Here is a 24,297-nt window from a genome sequence, read left to right on the forward strand (position 1 = left end):
CATTAAAAAAATGACTAAAAATCAACTTTAAAAAAGGACAATTAGCAAAATAATTATAAAAAATTAAATCAAAGGTTCAAAAATACCTCCCTGTTGTGCTTCGCAATAGCCAAGACGGTTATAAAACTCTGACCTAACTTTAGCTAACATAACAGCGGGGATATTTTCTAACGACTGAACGATTTTTAATCGCAGCTCGTCAATATTCATGGGTCGTTCATGGTTATGGCCATAAATGGAGTTTTTTACATATCCCCACAGAAAGAAGTCATTGGGCGACAAATCAGGAGAACGTGGTGGCCAATTAATTGTGCCTTGTGTGGAAATTAGCCGATTGGGAAATGTGGTTTGAAGGAACAGATTTACGTTCCGCGCGTTATGCGCAGGACAGCCATCCTGCTGAAACCACACTTCCTCAAAATTGATTGGCAAATTTCGAACTGCTGGTACAATTTGGTTTTGTAGCATATCCAAATATTTGGCAGCTGTTAACATACCATCAATAAAAAAAGGCCCAATGATATGATTTTGCAGCATGCCAGCCCAAACATTTAGTTTTTGTGGATATTGTGTCCGCAGTGCCATACTAAGGTGCTTATTTTCTCGAGACCAATAACGTACTATCGAAGGATTGTGGTAGCCATGTAAGGGAAACGAGCTTTCATCTGAGAATAATATATTTTCCAAAATAAATTATTCCGATCGGCTCTTTCTCTTACAGCCTCGCAAAACTCCAGACGTCTGTTACAATCTGCGGGAAAAATTTCTTGCGTGGTCTGATTTTGTAGGACTTATATCCATGCCTTTTTAAAACTCTGCGCACCGTTCGAGCATTGCAACCAACTTGTTCGGCTATATTTCGGCTTGAACAAGGTTCGCTTGTTTCGACAGCGGCACAAATATTAATTTCCTTGTCGGGAATTACCTTCTCTGCGCCTTCCTTATTGTCACAATTTCTGCACGCCGCAATGCAGCCTGTTTGCTCAAATTTATGAACAATGTTGCGTACAGTTGTGGCATAAGGCACAGGGCGATCTTGAAAGGTGAACACATAACGCCCAATGACCTCTTCCACACTTGAGGAAATGTAAAACCATTTAACGATATGCACCTTCTCTTCGGTCGTATAAATAGCCATTTTTGAAACACTTAACGTACACACCGAAACAGCTAGGCGAAAAGAATGATGCAAAAATAGTTTGGATCTCAGGTGATCTATTTCCTTTCCCCACCTTTTCATCTACATAAAGGTGCGTATTCACTATCCGAACGAACGAATGCTACTATCCAACGAGCGAACGTCCAGTCTTGTTCGCGCGGTTCTATAATTCTCATTCGTTTGCGAACGTCTTTGATATACCGAATGGAAACAGATGAGGGAGCGAACCGAATGGCGAACGGCCGCATGCATTCGGTTTGCTGTCCAAATATACCGAATTTCATTCCTTTGTTCTTTCGGATAGTGAATACGAACCTTAACATAAAGCACCGCCCCTCTCAATGCGTTCTCCCACCATGCTTATGCTTTACCTTGCCCACACCCGTAAAAACCGGCAACACTGTATCGGTCGCACCGGCTTCTCGCCGGCCCCTTTTGATGCTGTCTCTCTGTCTGTCAACCGGTCATTTATATTATTCTCTGTCTTACACGTTAAAATCCTATACACAGTAATCAAATGACCAGGTCGGTATATGTTGTAGTTATTAACTGTATATTATGTATATTTCATGTAAACTATATCATTTTTAAAATACAAACCAAAAATCTGAGGAATAATTATGTTTTCGATGTATTCTACAACATATTTATTAATCCGTAGTATCTAACTATCGTGACGTCATAAATCTCGCCCCAAGGCTGTTCTATTAGAGACGGCATTGGTTTTACCAGTCCCGGGCGCAATCTCAAAACGTATCTTTCTCTGCTTTCGTCGATGTGGCCTCCCCTTTTTCGATTCAGTTGGACCAGTCTACTCTTCCGCCGCTTTTACTACGCAACTCCCCTATTCTGGATCGTCTTGCGCAAATGGACTCGTCCGGCTTCGACCTTGAACGATAGAAATTGATCGGAAAAGTATGGATTTTCTTTGAATCTATGACATAATTGAAAACTTCACCAGCTATCCGGCTCGAAGGACCAATATGTTGAAGATTGAAGTTTTTAATTGCAATAGTAATACCTCTGAGTAATACTATCAACAAAGAAAAAGTTCAATCTTCAACAAGGTTCTTTAGGCATTCTTTGACCTATTTCGAATTGATGGTTACGGACTTGAAGGCTGCTTGACTGTCGGACAAAATGATAATATCTTGTTTCCGATAGTTCCTATCTAAGATAGTTGTACGCATCTTTCGATAGCGTTGATTTTTGCCTGAAGGATGCTGGTAGGAGAATGTAGTTTGTATAGAAGGGGAGAGATATCATCGCGACTCTACAGATCTATTGTGATGTTTCTTGAGTTATAACTTATAACTCATCATACAGTCTCAGGGCTTTGACAAAAGCCAGTATCTGACACGGTTTTACATAGGTTAGTTCTTATTATCCGATATTAGTAGTACCTAAGTTCATGGCATGCAATGACTAAAGAATACAAGGACGAATAACACCTGCGACCAAATTGTTACCATACCACCAAACAGTGCCGTGGCACAAGATTTTTCTTAACCTAGCCGCTTGAAGAGATATTGATATTTTTTATGAATGTTTTAACTATGCCTATGGTGTATGCGGTAGTATATCGTACTAATTAATTACGAAAAAAACGTATTAAAATTTTAACAAAAGGTACAAAACTAGTATCGACGTATAGCACATATCAAGTACATACATATATAATATCAGAAAAATAATTATCGAATTCAATAAAAAACGCTAAAAAGGTGGAGTTGGCCGTTTATTTACCTATGAAACGTAACTACTGGCATTCACCCGTGAAAAAGTTGGGTGCAGTCCAGCATGAGGTTGCCCACTGAGAGTACGTGCATTGGAGCGTTTTATGAGTGGTTGCCACATTGTTGAAATTTCCATACTTGGATTGCTAAAGATTTTTATTATTGCTTGATATGAATACGGCCTCTTTAAATTTGCGTTTTTCCCAAAGGGGTTCTTTGTGGACAACCCGGGATTCCGGCCATTTTATGTTATGGTGCTTGGACCACACATTATCTGCAATGCCCGACTTCATTGTTTCACCTCTTTTCGTATGTTTTTTTATGTCCGTCAAGTCGTACATGGGGAGGACGTTTTGTCTCTCCAATATACGACTCACCGCACTCGCAAGGTGCCTGGTAGATGCACTCTATTTCTTTTTTTGATGATCTCGGTTTTGTTTTTATTAGAACTCTTTTTAGAGTAGTCCTAAACTTAAAAACAATTTTAATTTTATACTGATTAGTTATTCGCCTGATCTTCCCCGATGTTCCTTTCCAGTGGCGGATACAGAGGGGGCCGGGCCGGGCCCTCCCTAAAATCTGTAAATTGGGTTAAATCTTAGGCTTTTGGGTTAAAAATGGCGCCCTAAAAAGCATATTCTACGATACTTTTTATTTTGGGCCCCCCATAAAATAAATTCCTGTATCCGCCCCTGTTCCTTTCACATATGGAATCGTCAAGAAAGAGATGGAGCATCCTCCTCAGACTGGCGCACCGATGAGTAGTTCACCATTGATAACGGTCAGTTAACCCGGCATCCGACATGTGAATGTTTCTCACTACTACCGACAGGTGGGGTGTAGCAAACCCCAAATTTTACATAAAGAAAGTTAACACTAGCGTGTATTTTTTTTCGTGCTTTATTATAGCTAGATATTTTATTTGATTGGTGATTTTTAATTAAAATACGACAGTATCTAACGTTGTTTTTATTGAAAATGTAGACTTAAAAAAATCAATTTGCTTATTTTTTTAATAAAATACAAACAAAACTTTGCTCTTTCTACGTATAACAGAAAAAAATTGAACTACTTTCTAAATAAACAAAGTAACTACTAATAATAAAAATAAAATATCGTTTAAAAATAATTATAATTAGGTAACAAAAATATTAGTCGTCAACTTTAGTACAGTTTTTCCAGTATATATGTGAATCTTCATACATAAAAATACATTGCACGATTCACATACGTATCTCGTTTTTCTGTCTCTTGCTCGAGGACACTCGGAACACCTTCCCTGTTGGTTTACCCTAGATTTTTTTTGAGGGGGTTCACTAGTTTCTCCTAATAGGTCTCGAATACAGCATCGTAATTCTCGTGTTAGCCTAGGATTTGACATTCTTTTTCTTTGATGGTCCTGTATTAACTGCTTACCTAATTCTTTCAAAGAAAGCCTCCTTGTCATCTGAAGACCATCGTTATTTTCCCTGTAAATAATTTGGCTGTTGATTCCTGCATTGTTCAAAAGTGAGAAAAAAACTGTAAGAGGCCATCGTCGGCTCTGACGTGCGACATTGTAGGTTGCAGACATTTCGTCGACTACATCGACTCCACACTTCGTTATATTTGTTCCATTTTGACTCCACACTTCGTGATATATTCGTTCCGAATTGATATCTACTGTGTTATCGTGGTGGAGAGATGATAACAATAATGCAACTTTTCCCTTTTTTGGATAGTATGAAACGAGGGTGTAATCTTTTTGAAACCCAAACAAACTTGAATTGAATTCTCTATTTCTTGTGTTTAAAAACTCTGGAGGAATATGTGGTTTATTTTTCCGGATAGTTCCTACCGCAGTTAATTTATGAACGTCGCGTAAATGTACCATTAGTTCGTAGCTTGTATACCAGTTATCAAATGTAATGTTGCGCTTGGTTCCTGATACTGGAATTACTAAGCGGTCCACAATGTCCTTTGGACTATTGCTGACTCTAAATGGATCTTCAGGTTGCTGACCCACATATGGCTCCATATTAACTACATAATAACTACGTGCATCAACCAAAGCATGAATTTTTATGCCATACTTTGCACGCTTATTTGGCATGTATTGCCTAAAACTGCAGCGACCGCGAAATGATTCAAGCTTCTCATCTATTGTAAGGTACTCTGATGGTGAATAAGCGGCTTTGCAATTATCGATAAATTTGTCAAAAACAGCTCGGATATGTGCGAATTTGTCCAGTTTAGTCCTTTCAATTCTGTTCCTTTTATTGTCAAATCGTAGACAAGAAATCAGGAATTCAAATCGTCTCTGACTCATTGTAGCTCGGAAGATGTCCATTCCTGTACCGTCGGTATTCCACAATTCATAGAGATGACGGTGGTTATTTCGAAATGCACGATAAAAACAAAAGGCCAAATACTGCTTTTATTTCCGTTATATTTGTTTCGCCGTAATGAGGGGAACTTTTCCATTTAGCCGATTTTATCGAAATTCGAATATTTGTATGCTGAACTATTCCAGCTATCATTTGGTCGTCAATGAAGAGTAAAAAACATTCAAGGGCACTTCGTGCATCTTTCGCATAGCTCTTGACTTTTGGAAGATGTGTAATAATATTTTCTGCTCTTGTTCTTACATTTTTGTTAGGGTAGGCTTTAGACCACTTCATATCATTTTTGCCCACAAAAAAAGGACTCGTTTGGATTTCGTTGTCCACATTTTCTGATATCGACTGTTCATCCGCTTCATTACCTTCACCTTCTTGTAACTCATCTGGATAGTCACTAGAAATCTAACATTATCTATTTCGTTATCTTCTTCCGAGTCGTCTTTGTCGACAACTTCGTCAACTATTACTTCATCCCATAGAGCTAGGAGACGTTTCTGTTCCTTCTCCCAATCGCACATTACTATTTGGAATATAAAGAAAAAATAAATTTATGTTAAAAAATATTACAAAGGAGTAAATCAAAATAACTTACCTCAATTAACTTCAAACAGCGGTAAAAATGAACACTATAAAAAATTACGTAATACGACACGTGGGGTGTGACAAACCCCAGACCACTTTCAAACTAGCCTACTCACACGCTTGTCACTTTGTAACTGAAACGAAAGCAGGATCGTGTTCATATTAGATTTCTTGGAAGCTACTCAGGCGGAGGTGCCAGAATGTACTGAATTTCAGTATTTAACAGACTATTTGCGTGTGATGGGGTTTCTCACACACCACGTGTCGGACGCCGGGTTAACTAGATAACTTTCGGAGCTGTTACTCTGAGAAGTCTCATGACATTATTATATCAGGTTGTAAAACAGGTCAGCCTGAAGAAGATGCACCCTCTCTTGACGATTCCGTATGGAACATGAGAATAGATCAGAGCGAATAGCAACATCTAACAAAAACAAAACGGGAAATATCGAAATAATGAGGGAAATGTCTACAGTTTCTTTAACAGCATAAAGTAAAAGAAAAACGGTAAGTTAAATTAATAGACCCTAAAAAATATTCACTTTTTAAACTGTCTGTTATTAAAACAAATACCCATCATAAAGGAAAAAAATCTCATCGCTACAAGACGTCGCCAGCCGAGTGAGACCGTCTACAACAACTAAGCTCGGCTTCATGTAAATTTGCTCGGTTCTAAATTGTAACTAGCCCGTTACTACTGACCTTCCGTCTGCTGGCTACGTGAATGAAAATGCTAATTAAAAAAGCCAAGGACTATAACAGATTCTCCCGTGTATTTTACACGGTTAGAGGTATGTACGTGGCGAAGAAGAGAAATTCTCAGAAAGAAGAATTATATTTAACATTGTTTTAGAAAAAAATGCAATTAAAATTCAGGAAAGTTCGCCGGCATATTTTACCGGTAAAAATAGTTAAAAAAAGTTTGTGCAAATGTATGTTCTAAAATGCTTTCGGAGAAGTTTTTGGAGTTTTAGAGATTTTATTTTATTTCGATTTTTTCCAAACCACATCTGAACTAATGTCAATATTTGGATCAAAATTCGTGTCTGGATGTTTCTTTTATAGAAGAAATTTGATTTCGATGTCAATATGACTCCTAGTTTTAGGGGGCCCTTCCTACATATTTTTAACTGTTTTGAAGAGTAATAACGTTACGTCTATATAAAACTACTGAGTGATACATATTCCTCCAGTTTTTACTTAAAAAAGGCCTCTTGGTAAAAATCGCTAGACTAACCGTTTTCAAGATATTTGGAATATAAGTTTTCAAGTGTTGAGTAGATAGTTATTTGTCTGAAATGATAAATCTAGGAATTTTTTCTACTAATCATATTTTTTCTAGAAGTATTTTTTAGAAGTTATGATCGAATAGTTTTTGATGAGCTTGTTGCACAAAAACATTTGAAATTTATAATTTCAGTCAAACAACTATCTAGTCAACATGATCAATTTTGGTTAATGCTATGACATGATGTACGGCTTTTTGAGACCCTTTTAAGAGACCTTTTTTAGTTAAAAACGGCGGGATATATATTTTTTGTCGTTCAGTAGTAATTTTATACACTACGGACGAAAATATATTACTTTTCAAACCATCAGTTTAAAAATATATAGGCTGCGCCCTCTACAAGTAGTCAAGTTGAAAGAAAAGAAAGAACAAAAAAAAATGATTTCTTGTTTTTGAAACCTGATATAGACTTTTGGAACGCTTGGTCACCCTGTATATTTGTACCCCATTATTTAAAAAAAAAGTGAATAGAAATAACAGGCCAGTTTCAATATTTTTTTCGTAAAAAATTAAGTTTTTTTTAAATTTACCTATAAAGTATGATGACATATTAATATGTATAAACCAGAATTATTTCCTATGAGCATTCTACATAAGGTTCAGTCTGTGTGTAATTTTCGCTTGTTGCCCTCTCTGTCAAGCTGCCCTTAGAAGGATTAAAAATAAAGCGCACCTGTGTCGGCATAAAAGAGCTGGTGCGCCCAGCAGACCGTTTGTGCGTAATTGATTCTCCTTAGTATTAAGTGCGGATTAAAAATTATATGCCCTCTGCATGAGCTTAATATTTAATCCAATCCATATAACGAGGGACACAGGTGGATATTACCGCCTATTTCAGTTAATTTTTTATGACAAAGAGATATCGTATAGTGACTGGCAAAAGGTACGGAACGCATTTTTTTCTGTAATCTAATAATAATTTAAATAATATGTCCATTGTGTTTACATAATGTAAAAAATCCAGCTATAGATAATTAGATATCAACTAGTACCATTCCGGACATAGGTACTTCGGAAATTGGCGATCCAACTGGCTATGATGGTGCATGAAACTGGAAACAGCACTCTGAAAAGTTCAGTAGATGTTGAAAACACGTCGCATATTTTTATGCTATGAGTTTTGCCTTTTTCTCACAGACCTCCTGCTCTCAATTTGACCCTCAATAACCAACCAGTATCTCGTATCGTTCACCCCTCATGATGTAACCGTTAGAGAGTCGATGTAACCATTAGATGCATATGAAAGCATCAGAATTAGTAAATGTAAAGATAGTATGAACAGAGACAACGGTCCAATTCCTTCAAGTTCTATGTTCCTACTACTCTAGTGGCGGAAATCTAACTGTTACGCTCGGTGGGCTCTGACCGGTTGGCTAGATCTTGCCACGCTCACTCGATACCCACTTAGCGAGTATATAAACGGTCAAATTGTACTTTTTAGATTAGTCTTAATCATCTGCTGATGATGCTAACATGGTTAGCGAAACGCGCGTCCAGTGTAAAAGTAAAAGTGTTTTGGTGTATTGTGGTGATTTAGTGTTTTATTTTGCTGTGTAACACTAAAGGTTCCAACCCCCAACTGTAATGTAACCGATGCGATGTGTTACTGTAGTTTTCATTTCTTAACTGTTGATTAATTTTGATAACTCTTCTCTAACTCTTTATCGTTGGTTATTTGTTGAAGAAATAAGGAGATGCGCAACCTGATAGACAATTTCGTGGCACAAAACCTGTCCGAGATGTAGCTGGCGTTACCGTCAGCCTGTCCGACAATTCCGAGATTTAGTTTAACTCTGCGCCGCTGCGCGCTGGTAGTCATTTACAGCGCAGCAGGTAAAGAATACTGTACCATAGTTCTACTTTTAGTCGACAGAGTGAGCGATTGCCGGAGACAGTGTTGCCAGAACTACTGATTAATCTGTAAATTTACGGATTTTGGGTATAGTAAAGATATACGGATTTGGGTGTAGTAGATTAAACCTCGGATTACACAAAGATCGGCGTCAGAGTTGGCTTGGAAATGAAGATCGCTGTTATTTCATATGTAAAATATTATGGTAAATGTCAATAATTCGTCATTTCCAAGCCAACTAAACGACTTTTTTCTATCATATTCAGTACAGTACAGTATATAATAGAAAAAAAAAATCAATACATATTTTATCAATGGATATTTCATCCAAAGATATTTTCGTCAAACATATTACAGATATTACACATTTTCACTGTCGCTTTCAGTTCCACACCGTCTTCGGTATGCCTTCGCTGGCTGAATTAGGGAAAAAATTGTTTTATGCTTTAACCGTAGAACGATTGATTACTCCACCGTACAGCACCTGAGACGTAAGGGGCAATCAAATCGGCCTTCTCACGAATTCGCTCATTAGGTTGTGTATTTTCCAAATTCTTTCAAGCAACGCTCTTTACTTTTGCATATCCGCCTGAGCACCTCATACTTTACTCTATTCATCCAGGATACAAGCAGCATACGAAGAAACGAGTACATCTCAAAAGCGTTAATGCGGTTTTTCGATGTCTGATTGAGTGGCCAACTCTCAAAGCCGTAGAGAAATACAAAAAAAAAACAGCCTTGTACGAGCAGTTCGAAGCTTAAAGAGGCCCTACACGAAAAGATATCTGAGATATTTCAACTGTACAATCCTTAGATTCAGTACAAATTTCAACGTGTAGTGGCCGCTTCGGTAAAGATTTCATCGAAGAGATGAGATCTGCGATCTTTCAACATGGTGAATATTTTTAACTGCACAGACCACAGATTTCGCGGAAACTGTACTAGACTATAGACTGACGAAATTATCTTTTATAAAATCTGAACGTGTAGTGTGAAATAATCGCTATCGATTCAATTAAGTCAAATTAGAATACCCAAGTAAGCGAAAATTAACGTCATATACTTCTAAGTTACAGAATTTGGGCCTTGGCCTATTCGATCTTTGACAAAATTTCTAATTTCAACGCGGACTCATATATTTTACGGAATAATAATTATTTATCTTTTATTTATTTAATTTCTTGCATGCATTAATTATAGATATATCACTCCATTTCTCTGTTTTTTTTATGGAGATCCTGAAACTCCATCAATGACGTTGGTGAATCTTGAAAAAATATTATATGTGTGGTCAAAACGATTTTAACTAAGCAAACGGTTCTAATGGTTACGATAAATCATTCTAGGAAAAAAAAGATTGCAAACTTTTTGACGTACACTGTATAATTCACAAATTAATTTCCTAAAAATTTATATCTATAGTTAAAACTAACAGCTCGTGACAAACTAGCCAATTTGTATAAATCAGATATAGTTTTATTAATACTTAAACTAATATGATAATTTTCTATTGTAGGCGTCGTTACTGGAAATCGTAAACAAGATTATAATTAATATAGTAAATTTATAACTAATTTTTCAATTTATTAAATTGACATTCATGGTATAGTAATTAAATTATAAAAGAAGTTTGTATAACAAGGTAGGTATCGGTGGGAAAAATAATAAAAAAGATATCATTATTTTCGTAAAACCGGCCGATATTCTTCTTCCAATTTTATGGCTTCCAACTCCGGGCTTCCGTTGTTTAATTAAAATAAACGTAAGTCAACTTTTTATCCGGTAGGAGCATCTCTCATTAATTGAGGGAAAGGATCAGAAAAGAATCAGAAAATTCAGGGTTGGCTAATATATTTCTGAAAAAAAAAGTTGGACAACACCTTAATTACGCTCTCCTTTACGCGTTAACATTTTTTCGGCAATTTTCTGTACATCTGAAATTGTCAGAACACAACGCTACGCCCAGTTCGAGTTTTTTTCGCGTAATTTTTACTACACTGCACTGATAAAAAAGATAGACTTGAACTAAAGTAGTCATCGTTCTTGAAAAAAAAAATTTAGTGGCAAGAGAATTTATTTTAGCGTAAAAGAAAATATTTTGCCTGAAGAAAAACTCTCTTAACTCAAGAAAACTGGTTCTCTTGAAAAATTCGAAAATTTCTCTTGAATCTATTTTCATTCAAGTAAGTGTAAGTTACTTTGTTTTAAGATAATAACAAAAATACGCTAGGAAGTACATCATTCAAGAAACATGGCCATTTTTCCAATAGCTAAATACTCTTTTGATGAAAAATAATAACGACACGCAAAGACGATGACGAAGGACGGTATATATACAATCAGTCGTACGTCGCATTTCATAGGTCGCACATCATAGTACGCACGGGTTTTGTTGCTTGGAATTTTCCACTTGGAATTTTACATAATTTGATTTTTAAATCGTTATTAACATGCATTTGTCATTTTTTATGGACAAATTTTAGGATATATGGATCCTTTAAAGGAGTTTCTGAAAAAATGGAAATTATAGCATTTATTTGCTTTATTTGAAGGTAAGAGACATTTACCTAATGCACCTGTTTAGATAATGCATGCGTGACTATAGATAGAATAAGAATATAGGTATATCAATTTTTTATGCAAATAATTACAAAAATTTTAGAATTTCGAAGTCGTCGTATTAAAAAATTCAAAACGTGACCAAATCTTATAATTTTAATAATTTGTTTGGTTTACTTTGATTAATCGTAATGTTCAACATTCTTTTGTAATTTGCAGAGTGATGAACCACCCCAAAAAATATCAAGGAGTGAAGAAGCAGAAATACCTACCTACTATCGAGGAAAATAATATCACTTTACTTACTACAGACTATAGGCAAAACTTAAATTTATCAGAAAATAATATACGTCGTAATATGCCTTATATGATGTATAGACTTCTCTTAGATCAAAATAAATTTTAGTTGAGTCAATGGTATTCGCTATTGGTTTAAGAAAAGTGTCTTTTTAATCACGAAATGTCCCTTTTCAATCAAGAATTTTTGCATGAATCAAAGAGACTATTGTTCTTGTAGCAAGAACTTCTTTGCATATTAATTTTGGGTCAAGAGTGAAATACTTTGGACAGATAGATTCTTCTATTCACTAAAGTAATTTTTTAAAGCTTATGATAAGATAGTTAATGCTTTGGGCAAAGAAACGTCGTTCTTGGCCCTATTGAAAAGCGCCAATCTTTTTGGTCAAAGTCATATTCATTTCGACTGAGAGATCCTTTTTTTCAGTGTACCTGAAACAGCGTTACATCAAACAAACCTCATACCCGAGTTTTTTATAGTTTCAATAACTGCACTAGCAAAAAATTAAAATACTTAAATATTATGACAAAGTCACGATTTCAATATTATTTTAATAGGATCAACATGCATGAACTATAACCGGGAAGACGCGCACCGGCGTGAAATACGTAGCGAAAATTTCTGATTTCTGTCGTATAGAGCGCTGCAGATTTTGAAATCAACTGAAAAAAGTCAAGCCTATAGCACATGTCAATATGTCAAAGACATATCATTACAGGTCTTTGAGAAATATGAGATTTGAGATAATTCTTTGTTATTAAATTTGATACCATTGTTTAGTTGGTTTGGTTTGGGTTTGGCCTTTTGGCCTATGGAGTTCCGACTTTGGAGTTCTTTAATTTGTATTTTGTCTATACGTTTCTATTAATAATCATTCTCAGGACTATACGATGTTCAGAACTCCAGCGTACAGGATATAAACTTTGGATACCTGCGTATTTTACAGTACTTTTTATCTATTATACAGGATTGTTCACCACAGAGTATTGTAGCTAAACGATTAGGTTTTTACAAATTGTAAGTTTTGGATTCGTTGAAGGGCTATTAGAGCCACAATTTAAAAATATTTTTACAAGATACAGAGTGTCCCAAATAAATAAAAAATATCAAAGTTGTATTTTTTTAAATGGAACACCCTGTATATTATTACATTTTTAGTTTCTACGATTAAAATAAATGTAAATTTGATTAAGGTTTATTATACTTAAACCTTACCGTTTTTGAAATATTTTCAATGTTGTAAAATTGCAGTAAAAATTTTAAGGCTTCATTTCCCCGAGGGTATCAAAGTTTTTAATGCTAAATATTTACTGAAGTTTATTTATTGATCAGTTATGGTGTTGCAATAATAAAAATAATACTACCTCATACAGAGTGTCTACAAATTTATTTTAAATAATTTCTAGCTTTAAACGGCAAAAACTTGGTTAATTTAAATGGAATGCTCTGTATATTTTAGAGAATAAGATGCACAATTTAATTGTTCAGCGAATTGTATTATACCACTTTTTACCTATCCCTTCAAGTTTTCGTAGAAAATGCATTTTCTTATAATTTAGACCTCATTTATCAATATACCCATGGAATATTGATATTTTAGATTGTTTTTAAAGCAACAAATGTACAGACTAGTAATATTCTCGTTTTTAGCAAAACGATGATATTACTAGCCCATTTGTATGCAAAAAGAAAACTATTTAAATCTTTATAAAAGAGTATACCATTAATTAAATATACCACCATTATTTCCGCCCAAATACTAATTAATTACATACTAAAAAAAAACAACGCTTTATTGTACAAAAAGCCAAAACAGCTTCATCGACAAAGCATTCACAAAACAAAAAAGCACTTAATTGTGTTAGTTAATAAATTATTCTTAATAAATATGGATTTGAATCAGAAATTAATATAATAATAAGTTATGAAAATGAACGTCTCTGTTGTAATAAATAAACATTTGTCAAAAAAAGAAATATCATTTTTAAAGTGTTACTTTTTACCACACTGTCTAATACACATACCAAATACATTTTTTGGTGTTTGGAGCAATTATTATTAATCAACGTAAACAGTCAATTAATGCAGTTTAAATACTGGTATCACATTAATTGGTCCTCTTTAACAAATATTTAAACAGTTTTTTTTTATTTCTTAACGAAATAATCGAACTATATCGACAATATTAGTGTCTGTACTCTTTAAAAATTTGGTACAACTTTAAAAATAATCTAAAATGTCAGTATTCCACGGGTATATTGATAAATGAGTTCTAAATTGCAAGAAAATGCATTTTCTACGGAAACTTGAAGAGATAGGTAAAAATGGAGTAATACAATTTGATAGACAATTAAATTGTTCATCTGATTATCATAAAATATACAGGGTGTTCCATTTAAATTAAACAAGTTATTGCCGTTTAAAGCTAGTAATTATTTAAAATAAATTTTTAGATACTCTGTATAAGGTAGTATAATTTTTATTATTGCAACACAATAACTGATCAGTAAATAAACTTCAGTAAATATTTAGCATTGAAAACTTTGATACCCTCGGAGAAATGAAGCCTTAACATTTTTACTGCAATTTTACAAAATTGAAAATATTTTAAAAACGGTAAGGTTTAAGTGTAATAAACCTTAATCAAATTTGCCTTTATTTTAATCGCAGAAACTAAAAATGTAATAATATACAGGGTGTTCCATTTAAAAAAATACAACTTTGATATTTTTTTATTTATTTGGGACACTCTGTATCTTGTAAAAATATTTTTAAATTGTAGCTCTAATAGTCCTTCAACGAACCCAAAACTTACAATTTGTAAAAATCTAGTCGTTTAGCTACAATACTGTGACAATATTCCGTGTCGTATGTGGTGAACAACCCTGTATAATTCATCTGAATGATAGATCTATAACTTTTACAAAAATTGTAATGTATTTCGGTAATCCCAACCCTGGAATTGGATATAAAAGAAAGTAGGACAAAGACAGAAATAATTTGATGGGTTCATAAATCCCTCTTTTTTCCTCCCATCAGCCTCCATAAACCAATTAGGCCAATTAAATATGTTCGTTTGATTTTTATGTGAAACAGTCGTAAAAATGACGTAGCGGGCGCGGCGCCTCGCTTCCACGAAAAAAAAAGATATCCCCTCCGTCGGACGTAAATGTCAAAAGCGATTTTTCCGACCGTAAAATTCGGCGTGTCTCCTCGGAAATGGCGGGTCTAATCGGAAACACGTGGAGCCGATTGAAGATTTTCTCGGTTCGTGTCTTTGATTAACTATAGAAAATTATATTAGTAAGTACAGTCATTACACTTTGACTCCAAACCCTAAAATACGGAGCGATCAACAATGGTTGAAATAGCTGGCTATTCTGCTTTAGCTCGTTTGGACGGTAATAGACAGGGACAGGGATTAATATGACAGGAAATATACAGTTTATAGAGCGCGGTAACATATACAGTTTTTAGTGCTCGGCCACAGATTATTTTATATATTAAAACCATAAAATATTTAGATCTTGAACTTAACATAAACAAATAACAGTAACTGACAAAATCAATCAGCGGAAAATTATTTAAATATGTTTTGATATTTATCGGTTGTAAAGTACGAATTGCTAATATTATGACTCCTAAGTTGGTACTCAAAATGTAAACGATGCACAGTAAGCTCAACATTATATAGATTACACATAGGTGGAGGGAGGTTCATTGTTAAGAAGATACACTTTAGTTATACAGGGTTCAAAAATAAGTGGAAACTTTCTCAGGGCTGGTAGATCTTGATAAAAGAAACATTTTCTCTTTGCCGTTTTTCAAATAAGTCCAAAATAACCGAGATTTTACTTTGAAAATTTCAAAACAAAAGATTTTTCGCTTAAATTTTGAAAACCACTGGATTTTTTCTGGGTTTTCTTTTTTGTAAATTTAATCCACTATACATATGTTGCTATATTATGACGATTGACAATATCATATGTCAACTTTTGACATTTTCGTTTAATTAGTGATTTTAACACAGCCACTCTCTCTTTTTTGGCAGTCTAGATTGAAATTTAAAATACGATTTTGTTTTAAACAAAAATGTTAAGTTGACATATTTATGATATGTCATTCTATCCAGAGTGTCATTTTCTATCGAATAAAGTAGAAATATACCGAGAATGCCATTTAAAAATCAAAAGTTGTAGTCATTTCCGATGAAACAGGAAGTGACCAAAAACAATTGAATACGTCAATTTATCTTCAAACGTCCTAATTTATGTCATATACTAACATACCAAACCTAGTTTTTTTATCCGAAAAAAAAATATAGGGGTTAGCCACTTTTGAGACGCACCCTGTATACTAGACCATCATTTTCTGAGGATATTTCCATATAAAAAACTCGTTTGATTTTTCAAAAGCCAATCATGTCGAGATTTTTTTTTTCATTCTTATTCATTTACACACTGAAAAAAAGGATGTCTCAGTTGAAATGAATATGACTTTGACCCAAAAGATTGGCGCTTTTCAATAGGGCCAAGAACGACGTTTCTTTGCCCAAAGCATTAACTAACTTTTCATAAGCTTTAAAAAATTACTTTAGAGAATAGAAGAATCTATCTGTCCAAAGTATTTCACTCTTGACCCAAAATGAATATGCAAAGAAGTTCTTGCTACAAGAACAATAGTCTCTTTGATTCATGCAAACATTCTTGATTGAAAAGGGACATTTCTTGATTAAAGAGACACTTTTCTTAAACCAATAGCGAATACTATTGACTCAACTAAAATTTATTTTGATCTAAGAGAAATCTATACATCATATATAGGCATATTACGAGGTATATTATTTTCTGATAAATTTAGGTTTTCCTGGTCTGTAGTAAGTAAAGTGATATTATTTCCCTCGATAGTCGATATTTCTGCTTCTTCACTCTTTGGTATTTTTTGTGGTGGTTTATCACTCTACAAATTACAAAAAAATGTTACATCACGATTAATCAAAGTAAAGCAAATAAATTATTAAAATTATAAGCTTTGGTCACATTTTGAATTTTTTAATACGACGACTTGAAATTCTAAAATATTTGTAATTATTTGCATAAAAAAATCGATACCTATATTCTTATTCTATCTATAGTCACACATGCATTATCTAAACAGGTGCATTAGGTAAATGTCTCTTACCTTCAAATATAGCAAATAAATGCTCTAATTTCCATTTTTTCAGAAACTCCTTTAAAGAATCCATATATCCTAAAATTTGTCCATAAAAAAATCACAGTCCTTTACAAAGATGCAACCGGGGGGGCATTGAAAATGATGAATAAAAACGTAAAAATATGATTAGTGTTAATATGAGTGTATTACATACATATGTTTAAATAACGAACTTAACAAAAAACAACAGATTTAAAGATTCACTGAAAAAGTAGTAATGTTAACATTAAATAAAACATTATCAATAATAATTATGCGATCGCACCTATCCGTAAAACAAGCAAGCAAAAACCTCGAAAAAAACAAAAATAAAATACAAAACATCAGGTTAACATGATGACAGATCATGATCAATGACAGATAAAGAATTCTTACGGAAAGTTACACTTTACGATATAATTTTTAACTGTTAAAGGCAAACCCCATTTAAACACACAAACTTTTTAATACCTACTACTGTATCTAAAAGACTTTTTTTTAAATTACTAAATTCTTAGCCACGCTTCTGTTTTTCTTGGCTGTTGTGCGTCACGTCACAGATTAACAGGCCCACGTTTGCACCACAAGGCGATGCTGCAGACCACTAGGTAGAGACCGGTCGTAGAAATTTATGTTATACAACTTGTAGTCAATCTACACAAATATTATCAAAACTTTTTTCTTTTAAAATGTGTTCAGATTTTGTAAAAGTATAAGTCAAAATCGCAAAACTTAAATTTGATATGAGTTTCTTAGTTTTTTAACTAATATAGTGGCCAATTACAAAAAATTCCTTTTCAATGAAAATTAATGAAGTTAAATAAAATAATTTAATAAATTACTAGCTTTTTCTCGCGACTACGTTCGCGTTACACCTCGAATCGTTCATGCATTGATTTAAATTATTTTTTACTTCTTTATAGAGAGCTAGTGAGCATAGACGTTTTTTATTTTTCATCTTTTTTTTATTTATTAAGAGCACTAATACTCTCTTTATAGGTTATTTTTTAGTATAGTTTTTTTTCTCTTTATAGGTGGTTCTTTGAAGGATAATTGAGGAAGATATATTTCGTTATGATGTCACTAAATAAACCCTTGTATAAAATTTTATACTGTCTGGTTTATAATGTTATAGTATTGCATTTTCGTACAGCAAACTTTCATTCCCTATTCTACTCCCTAGGGGTATAAATTTCATAAATTCGCTTTACCTTTGTGCCAATTTTTATGTGTATAATCCAGAGGTCACCAAGTTTTATAAAAACTTTTACTAACTTTACCCATTTGGTTGATGAATTTCAAAATTTCTTCTAATTCTTTTTTGTAGGATTTCATTCTTCTAGACCAAATAGTAAGGAATTTTCATACAACAAACTGTTCCGAGATAATTTTACTCTCTAAGAGGATGAATTTCCTAAAATCGCTTTGTGTAGCTAATTCACTAATGTCGTTTAAAAGAACCTTTGTGCTAATATTTATGTATCTAAAGCTGGCGGCATGAACTCACTCTAAAATATCTAAAAACGTAATATATAATCTAACTGACACACCACTGACAATGACAAATAATTTACTTCTGGAGGTATTGTGTGTAGGTGTTTTTCAGGTATGTTTTAGTATTTAGTCGTTTTACACAAAGAAATAGCTTAAGCGCTATAAAAATACTTCATAACAAATCTACACATTTTTCATTTAAAAAAAGAATCATCAAGATTGGTAAAGCGGTTTCGGCGGGATGGATGCAACAAAAAACCCTTTGAGCTTTTATATATGTATGGATTAATTATTTTTCCAACATATTTTACTTTGCAAACTTTTATAAATATTCAGACTCGCCAATATCGTACTCCACCGTGTCCAGCCTGTTTAGCCAAACGTAGGCCGATTCCTCTTCGGCGGCGTCGTGACCCTGGCCGAAGGAAGAGTCTTGAAGACGCTCATCCGCGCATAGGAATAAGTTGACTGCGTAGCGTATTGCGTATTAATCGATTCTGAAACTTTCTATCTCGTGTATAACATGTTACGCAAGTTTATTATTTTAATCTCGATTTTAATAGATAAATGTGTGAAATGCCACCTGAATATTTTCCGCCATGACATGTTTTTACTTTTTTGTTATGGTAAAGTGATTTGTATAAACTTTATTCAATAACGTATATTTTCCTCCATTTGTGATTTTTTAATTTTAAGCGAAAATTAAGTATAACATTTTAGGAAAAGAAACACTGTAATATTAAAAGAATAAGAAGAAATTCGTCTTATTTTGAAAGGAAAATATAGAAAAACTCATTCTATAGAAAAAGTCTTTATACTAACCAGAATCCGGTGACATATACGCGGTCTCACCGGAAACATTACTTATTACTTCGCATAACTTGAAGAATATCTACTTTTAATAATGAACACTTCAGAAATACACCAGTAAAAACATTTATTATTTGAGATTAAAACTCGAATTAAATTATAAATATTAGTTACCTATGTTGTCAGTTCCACAAATTCCAACTGCCGGCGTCCTCGTTCGCGTGGAATGGGAAACGCTGAATGGCGTCATTGCACATAGACGCGTCTCAGTAGGCTAACGGCAGCAATGGTGCCCAGCGGGTAGGAGAGATGGCCTGCTGGGTAATAGAGCTCATACTGCATCATCATCGAGCTCGCGGCATGCGATCCGAACTCGAGCAGCTGAGTGCAACAACATCTCAACCAAACCGGCGATATGGAAGGGTGTGAAAAGGAACATTTTACCCCAGGAGGTAGCCCAACTTTGGGAAATCCTCCCACCTCCACTGAGGTGGCCGAGCCCCATTCGGATTCTGGGGGGGGCTCATTTTCACACGACGACAGTGATCCAGCAGTGGTACACTTGGCTGCTGGATCTTCCCAAGCCACAAGTGCACAGGAGAATGCTACCCAAGGCAGCAAAGGCGCCGGGAGTATCTCCTCTCGACTGGAGAATATGGAGATCGGAGGGACAACCGATGATGATCTCTCCATAGACTCCGACTCCGAGGAGGGGCTGCTCAATCCGGAAGCCGACGCAGGCCAAGGGAAAAGCATCAAGAGGAAAAGTCTAACGGCGTTCCAAAAGGCCAAAAAAGTCTACCGGAACGCTCAGACTTTTTTGAAAAAGATGAGCTTGAAGAAGAAGGAAGACTTGACCGAACGGGAAAGAAACCTCATCAAGCTCAACGAGAGAAAAATCTCCAAATTCGAGGCTGACCAACAGTCAAAGAAAATGGAGGTGATTCCTGAGGAAGGGGAGAAGCCGTCCTCCAAATCGGTGAGAAGGCTTCAGAGGTCCGACGCTATTGTGGAATCTCCAAAGTCAGCAGACCCCAAAAAACCAAAATCTGAAAAGATACCGGTTAAAAGGGGTCGGTCTGGCGAGGGAGAAGGAAACGTAGCAAAAAGGGCTAAACCCTCGACTAGCTTCGATTCGCCGGACGAATGTCAGGTCGCTGTCATTGATCGAGCTGATCTAGATGGCAAAATGACGCCCGAAAGGTGGATGGCGGTTGAGTCGAGGATCCTGATGGCTATCGCCGAAAAGGAGGGAGGCAGCGACGAGGAAGTGATCTTCGACGGGGCTGGATGGCAGAAAGGTGTCAAAGTTGTGGGTTGCAGCAACAGGTTGTCGCGAGACTTCCTAACGCAAGTAATCCGCAACTGCAACGACATCTGGCCAGGAGCCCGACTAGAGGTCATTCCCAGATCGCAACTGCCCCTAAGAAAAACGATCTCATTATGGATCCCTCCTCCAGTACCGGAGAAGGATGAGACAACGATGAAGATCTTGGCGAGACAAAATAAGAACCTATGGACACAGGACTGGAGGGTAGTCTCATCAGTCGCCAGTCCAAACGGAAAAGGAAGGGATATAGTGATCGCCATTGACGAGGCATCACTAGATCGCTTGAGGAAATCGGAAGGAAGCATCAAATTTGGTCTCGGGGCTCTAAAGGCGAGGCTTCCTAACGACAAGAATGGCACCAAGTCAACCAGGGCTGCGGGTGGTTCAGATTAATCTGAACCACTGTGAGGCCGCGACGGAGGATTTGATGCTGTTCATGAGTGAAAAGAAGGTGGACGTGGCCTTAGTCCAGGAACCATGGATCGCAAGAGACAAAATCCAGGGACTGAGGTCAAAAGAATACATTCTACTTCACCCACAGATTACAGGTAAAAAGAGAGCGTGTATAGTAGCAAGAAGAGCACTAAAGCTTACATTGCTATCCCATTACAGCACAAACGATCTGAGCGTGGCCACGTGCGAGGACCAAAAGGGGTTCAAACTTCTACTGGTCTCAGCATACATGCCATACGACGAAGAGAATCCCCCGCCGGAAGCGGTCCGAAATCTGGTTCGAGAAGCCAGAAGAATGGGCCAACAGCTGGTGATAGGATGTGACGCCAACGGCCATCACGTCCAATGGGGAAGCAAGGATATCAATGAAAGAGGTGAGTCAATAATGGATTTTATACTTTCTAATAACCTTACTATATGCAACAGAGGCAACGTGCCAACGTTTGCAAATAAAATTAGGCAGGAAGTTTTAGATCTAACCTTGACCACGGAGGGACGGGGTTTGATAGTCGAGGATTGGAGGGTTGATCTGGAGAGATCCTTCTCCGACCATAGGAGAATACTCTTTAGGATTAAACGAGAAGTCCCGCTTGTTAAACCCTATAGGAATCCTAGAAAGACGGACTGGAGTAAATATGAAAAACTCGTGAATAGGTATTCTAGCGAAGGGGAACTAACCCATATGCCGGAGAAATCGAATCGCGACTATATAGACAATACGGTTGAGAAATTAGGAGAAGTGCTTATTAGAGCTTTTAAAAATTCATGCCCTGTTAGCCGACCCCGTAAAAACACCAAACCGTGGTGGAACGCGGAGTTACGGCAGACTAGGACAGGAATAAAGAAGCTATACAATAAAGCACAAAAGGAGAAAACGGAAGAAAGTTGGGACGTTTATAGAAAGTGTTTCAACGAATATAAAAAGAAAATAAGAGAGGCTAAATGGGTATCGGTAAAGGAATTCAGTGAGTCCATCAGGGACACCAACGAGGCGGCCAGACTGAGGAAGGTACTGTCCAAAGAACCGATGGTACCAAGCAACATCAGGAGACCAGACGATTCGTGGACTGAATCCAACGCCGAGACCCTCAATCTTCTAATGGAGACCCACTTCCCTGGCTGCAAGGACCCTGAACCAAACGAAATCGATCGGCAAGAGCCGAGAGACGACAATGGATCAGGGGACGAAGCAGAGAAGAGGGAGAAGATCAGCAGGACCATCACAGAGGAGAGGGTAGCATGGGCAATTCGTTCATTTAGCCCATACAAGTCGGCAGGAGTGGACGAAATAACACCAATCATGCTGCAAAAAGCTCCAAGGAGCATCAATACCCTACTAACCAGGATCTTCCGGGAATGCCTATATTTGGGGCATATTCCAAAGAAGTGGAGAGAGGTAAAAGTGGTCTTCATACCTAAGGCGGGTAAACCAAGCCACTCTTTACCCAAGGACTTCAGACCTATTAGCCTATCATCGTTTCTACTGAAAACACTAGAGAGGCTGATAGATCTACATATTAAGGAGACTACAGATATTGAGAAGCAATGTGCTGCGCAACACGCATACCTTAAAGGTAAGTCAGTCGAAAGTGCTCTGCATTCGGTAGTAGGTACAATTGAAAAATCCCTCAGGGATAAGGAATACACATTAGTGGCTTTCTTAGACATAGAGGGTGCTTTCAATAATGTAAAGACAGAGGCGATCAAAAAAGCCATGGAGGAACTAAAGGTAGAGCAATTAACCATCAACTGGGTGTTAGAAATGCTAGAGAACAGGACTATCACATCGGAGATGGGAAACAGCTCAGCCAAAAAGTGTGCAACAAGAGGCACGCCACAAGGAGGGGTATTATCACCTCTGCTGTGGCTGATTGTAATGAACCCGATCCTGACCTCTCTGACAATGAAGGGAATTAGGATAAAGGCATATGCAGACGACGTGGTAATATTGATCGTTGGCAAAGACTTGCAGACGATCAGTGACATCATGGAATCTGCTCTGAAGAAGTTAACGGAATGGGCAAAAAGGAATGGTTTGGGCATCAACCCAGACAAAAACCGAGCTCATTCTGTTTACAAGAAAATACAAGATACCCAAGTTCACGCTACCAAAGCTGGAAGGGAAGACACTTGTACTTGCTAAGGAGACAAAATATTTAGGAATCATTCTTGGACTCGAAGCTTTCCTGGAAAAGGAACACGGAGGAAAGGATGATAAAGGGAATAAATGCATTCTATGCATGTAAAAACTATTTGAAAGAGATGGGTCTGCAACCGTACATTATACACTGGATGTACACTGCTATAGTTCGACCAATCATCACTTATGGAGCATAATAGTATGGTGGGAAGCGGTACTTAAAGAGACTAATAGAAAAGCCTCACAAAAGTACAGCGATTAGCAGCTCTAGGTACAACTGGAGCAAGGAACAACACAGCGCAAGCTGCGCTAGAAGCAATTCTGGACTTGCAATCAATCGACTGGCTCGTAAAGGATCTGGCCGCTAAGGGTGCCCTAAGATTAAGGAATCCAATCTGTGGAACCAGACCAACTACGGTCACTGAGGATATTGCTAGTGATAGAAAAATCATGGTGAACACGAGTCCACATCTGCTAGACCAGAAAACGGACTATATGCCTCACCAAACATGATTTTGGAGAAAAGATAAGAATTCGCATTCCGACAAGAGAAGAATGGGAAAGCAACCGAGTAATGAACACTCAAGAGATAGCAGTCTACACAGATGCTTCCGCAACTTCAGGGGCACAGGTGTGGGCATCTTCTCAGAGAAACTAGACATCCGACGATCTTTGAGGCTATCGGATGGCTGTAATGTTCTACAAGCAGAGGTTTACGCCATAAAGGAAGCGGCTAGTTGTATACGAGAGAAAATTGCTGATAGACCAATAGGGGATATAGTGATATACTCTGACAGCTTGCCCGCATTAAGAAGCATCACCATGCAATCAGTGAGATCGAAAACTGTGATGGAATGCCGAGAAGCACTGTCCTGGCTGCGTCGGGGTGGGGCTACTCTGTGCTGGGTGCCAGGCCACAGCAAATGTGGTGGGCAATCAGGAAGCAGACAGACTCGCCAAAGACGGGGCCAGGGGAGTGGCTGTGGCAGATGACCCACCACTTTTGACGATCAACACACTGA

The 24,297-nt window shown here is 36.4% G+C and overlaps 2 protein-coding genes across 2 annotated transcripts; both read right to left on the reverse strand.

Moving 5' to 3' along the window:
* Positions 1-63: 63 nt before the first annotated feature.
* On the reverse strand, positions 64-495 carry LOC115877857. The gene has a single exon (XM_030894201.1). It carries the CDS (start codon positions 493-495, stop codon positions 64-66), a length of 432 nt encoding a protein of 143 aa, XP_030750061.1.
* A 2,899-nt stretch (positions 496-3,394) lies between these two features.
* LOC115877866 (piggyBac transposable element-derived protein 4-like) lies at positions 3,395-5,203 on the reverse strand. The gene is made up of 2 exons (XM_030894212.1): positions 4,312-5,203; positions 3,395-3,474 (listed from the first exon to the last, which is right to left on the reverse strand). The coding sequence occupies exons 1-2, from the start codon at positions 5,201-5,203 to the stop codon at positions 3,395-3,397; spliced, it is 972 nt and encodes a 323-aa protein (XP_030750072.1).
* Between the last annotated feature and the right edge of the window lie 19,094 nt (positions 5,204-24,297).

The sequence above is a fragment of the Sitophilus oryzae genome, unplaced genomic scaffold, assembly GCF_002938485.1.
Source record: "Sitophilus oryzae breed Bouriz unplaced genomic scaffold, Soryzae_2.0 scaffold_1062_pilon_pilon, whole genome shotgun sequence".
NCBI lineage: Eukaryota > Metazoa > Arthropoda > Insecta > Coleoptera > Curculionidae > Sitophilus > Sitophilus oryzae.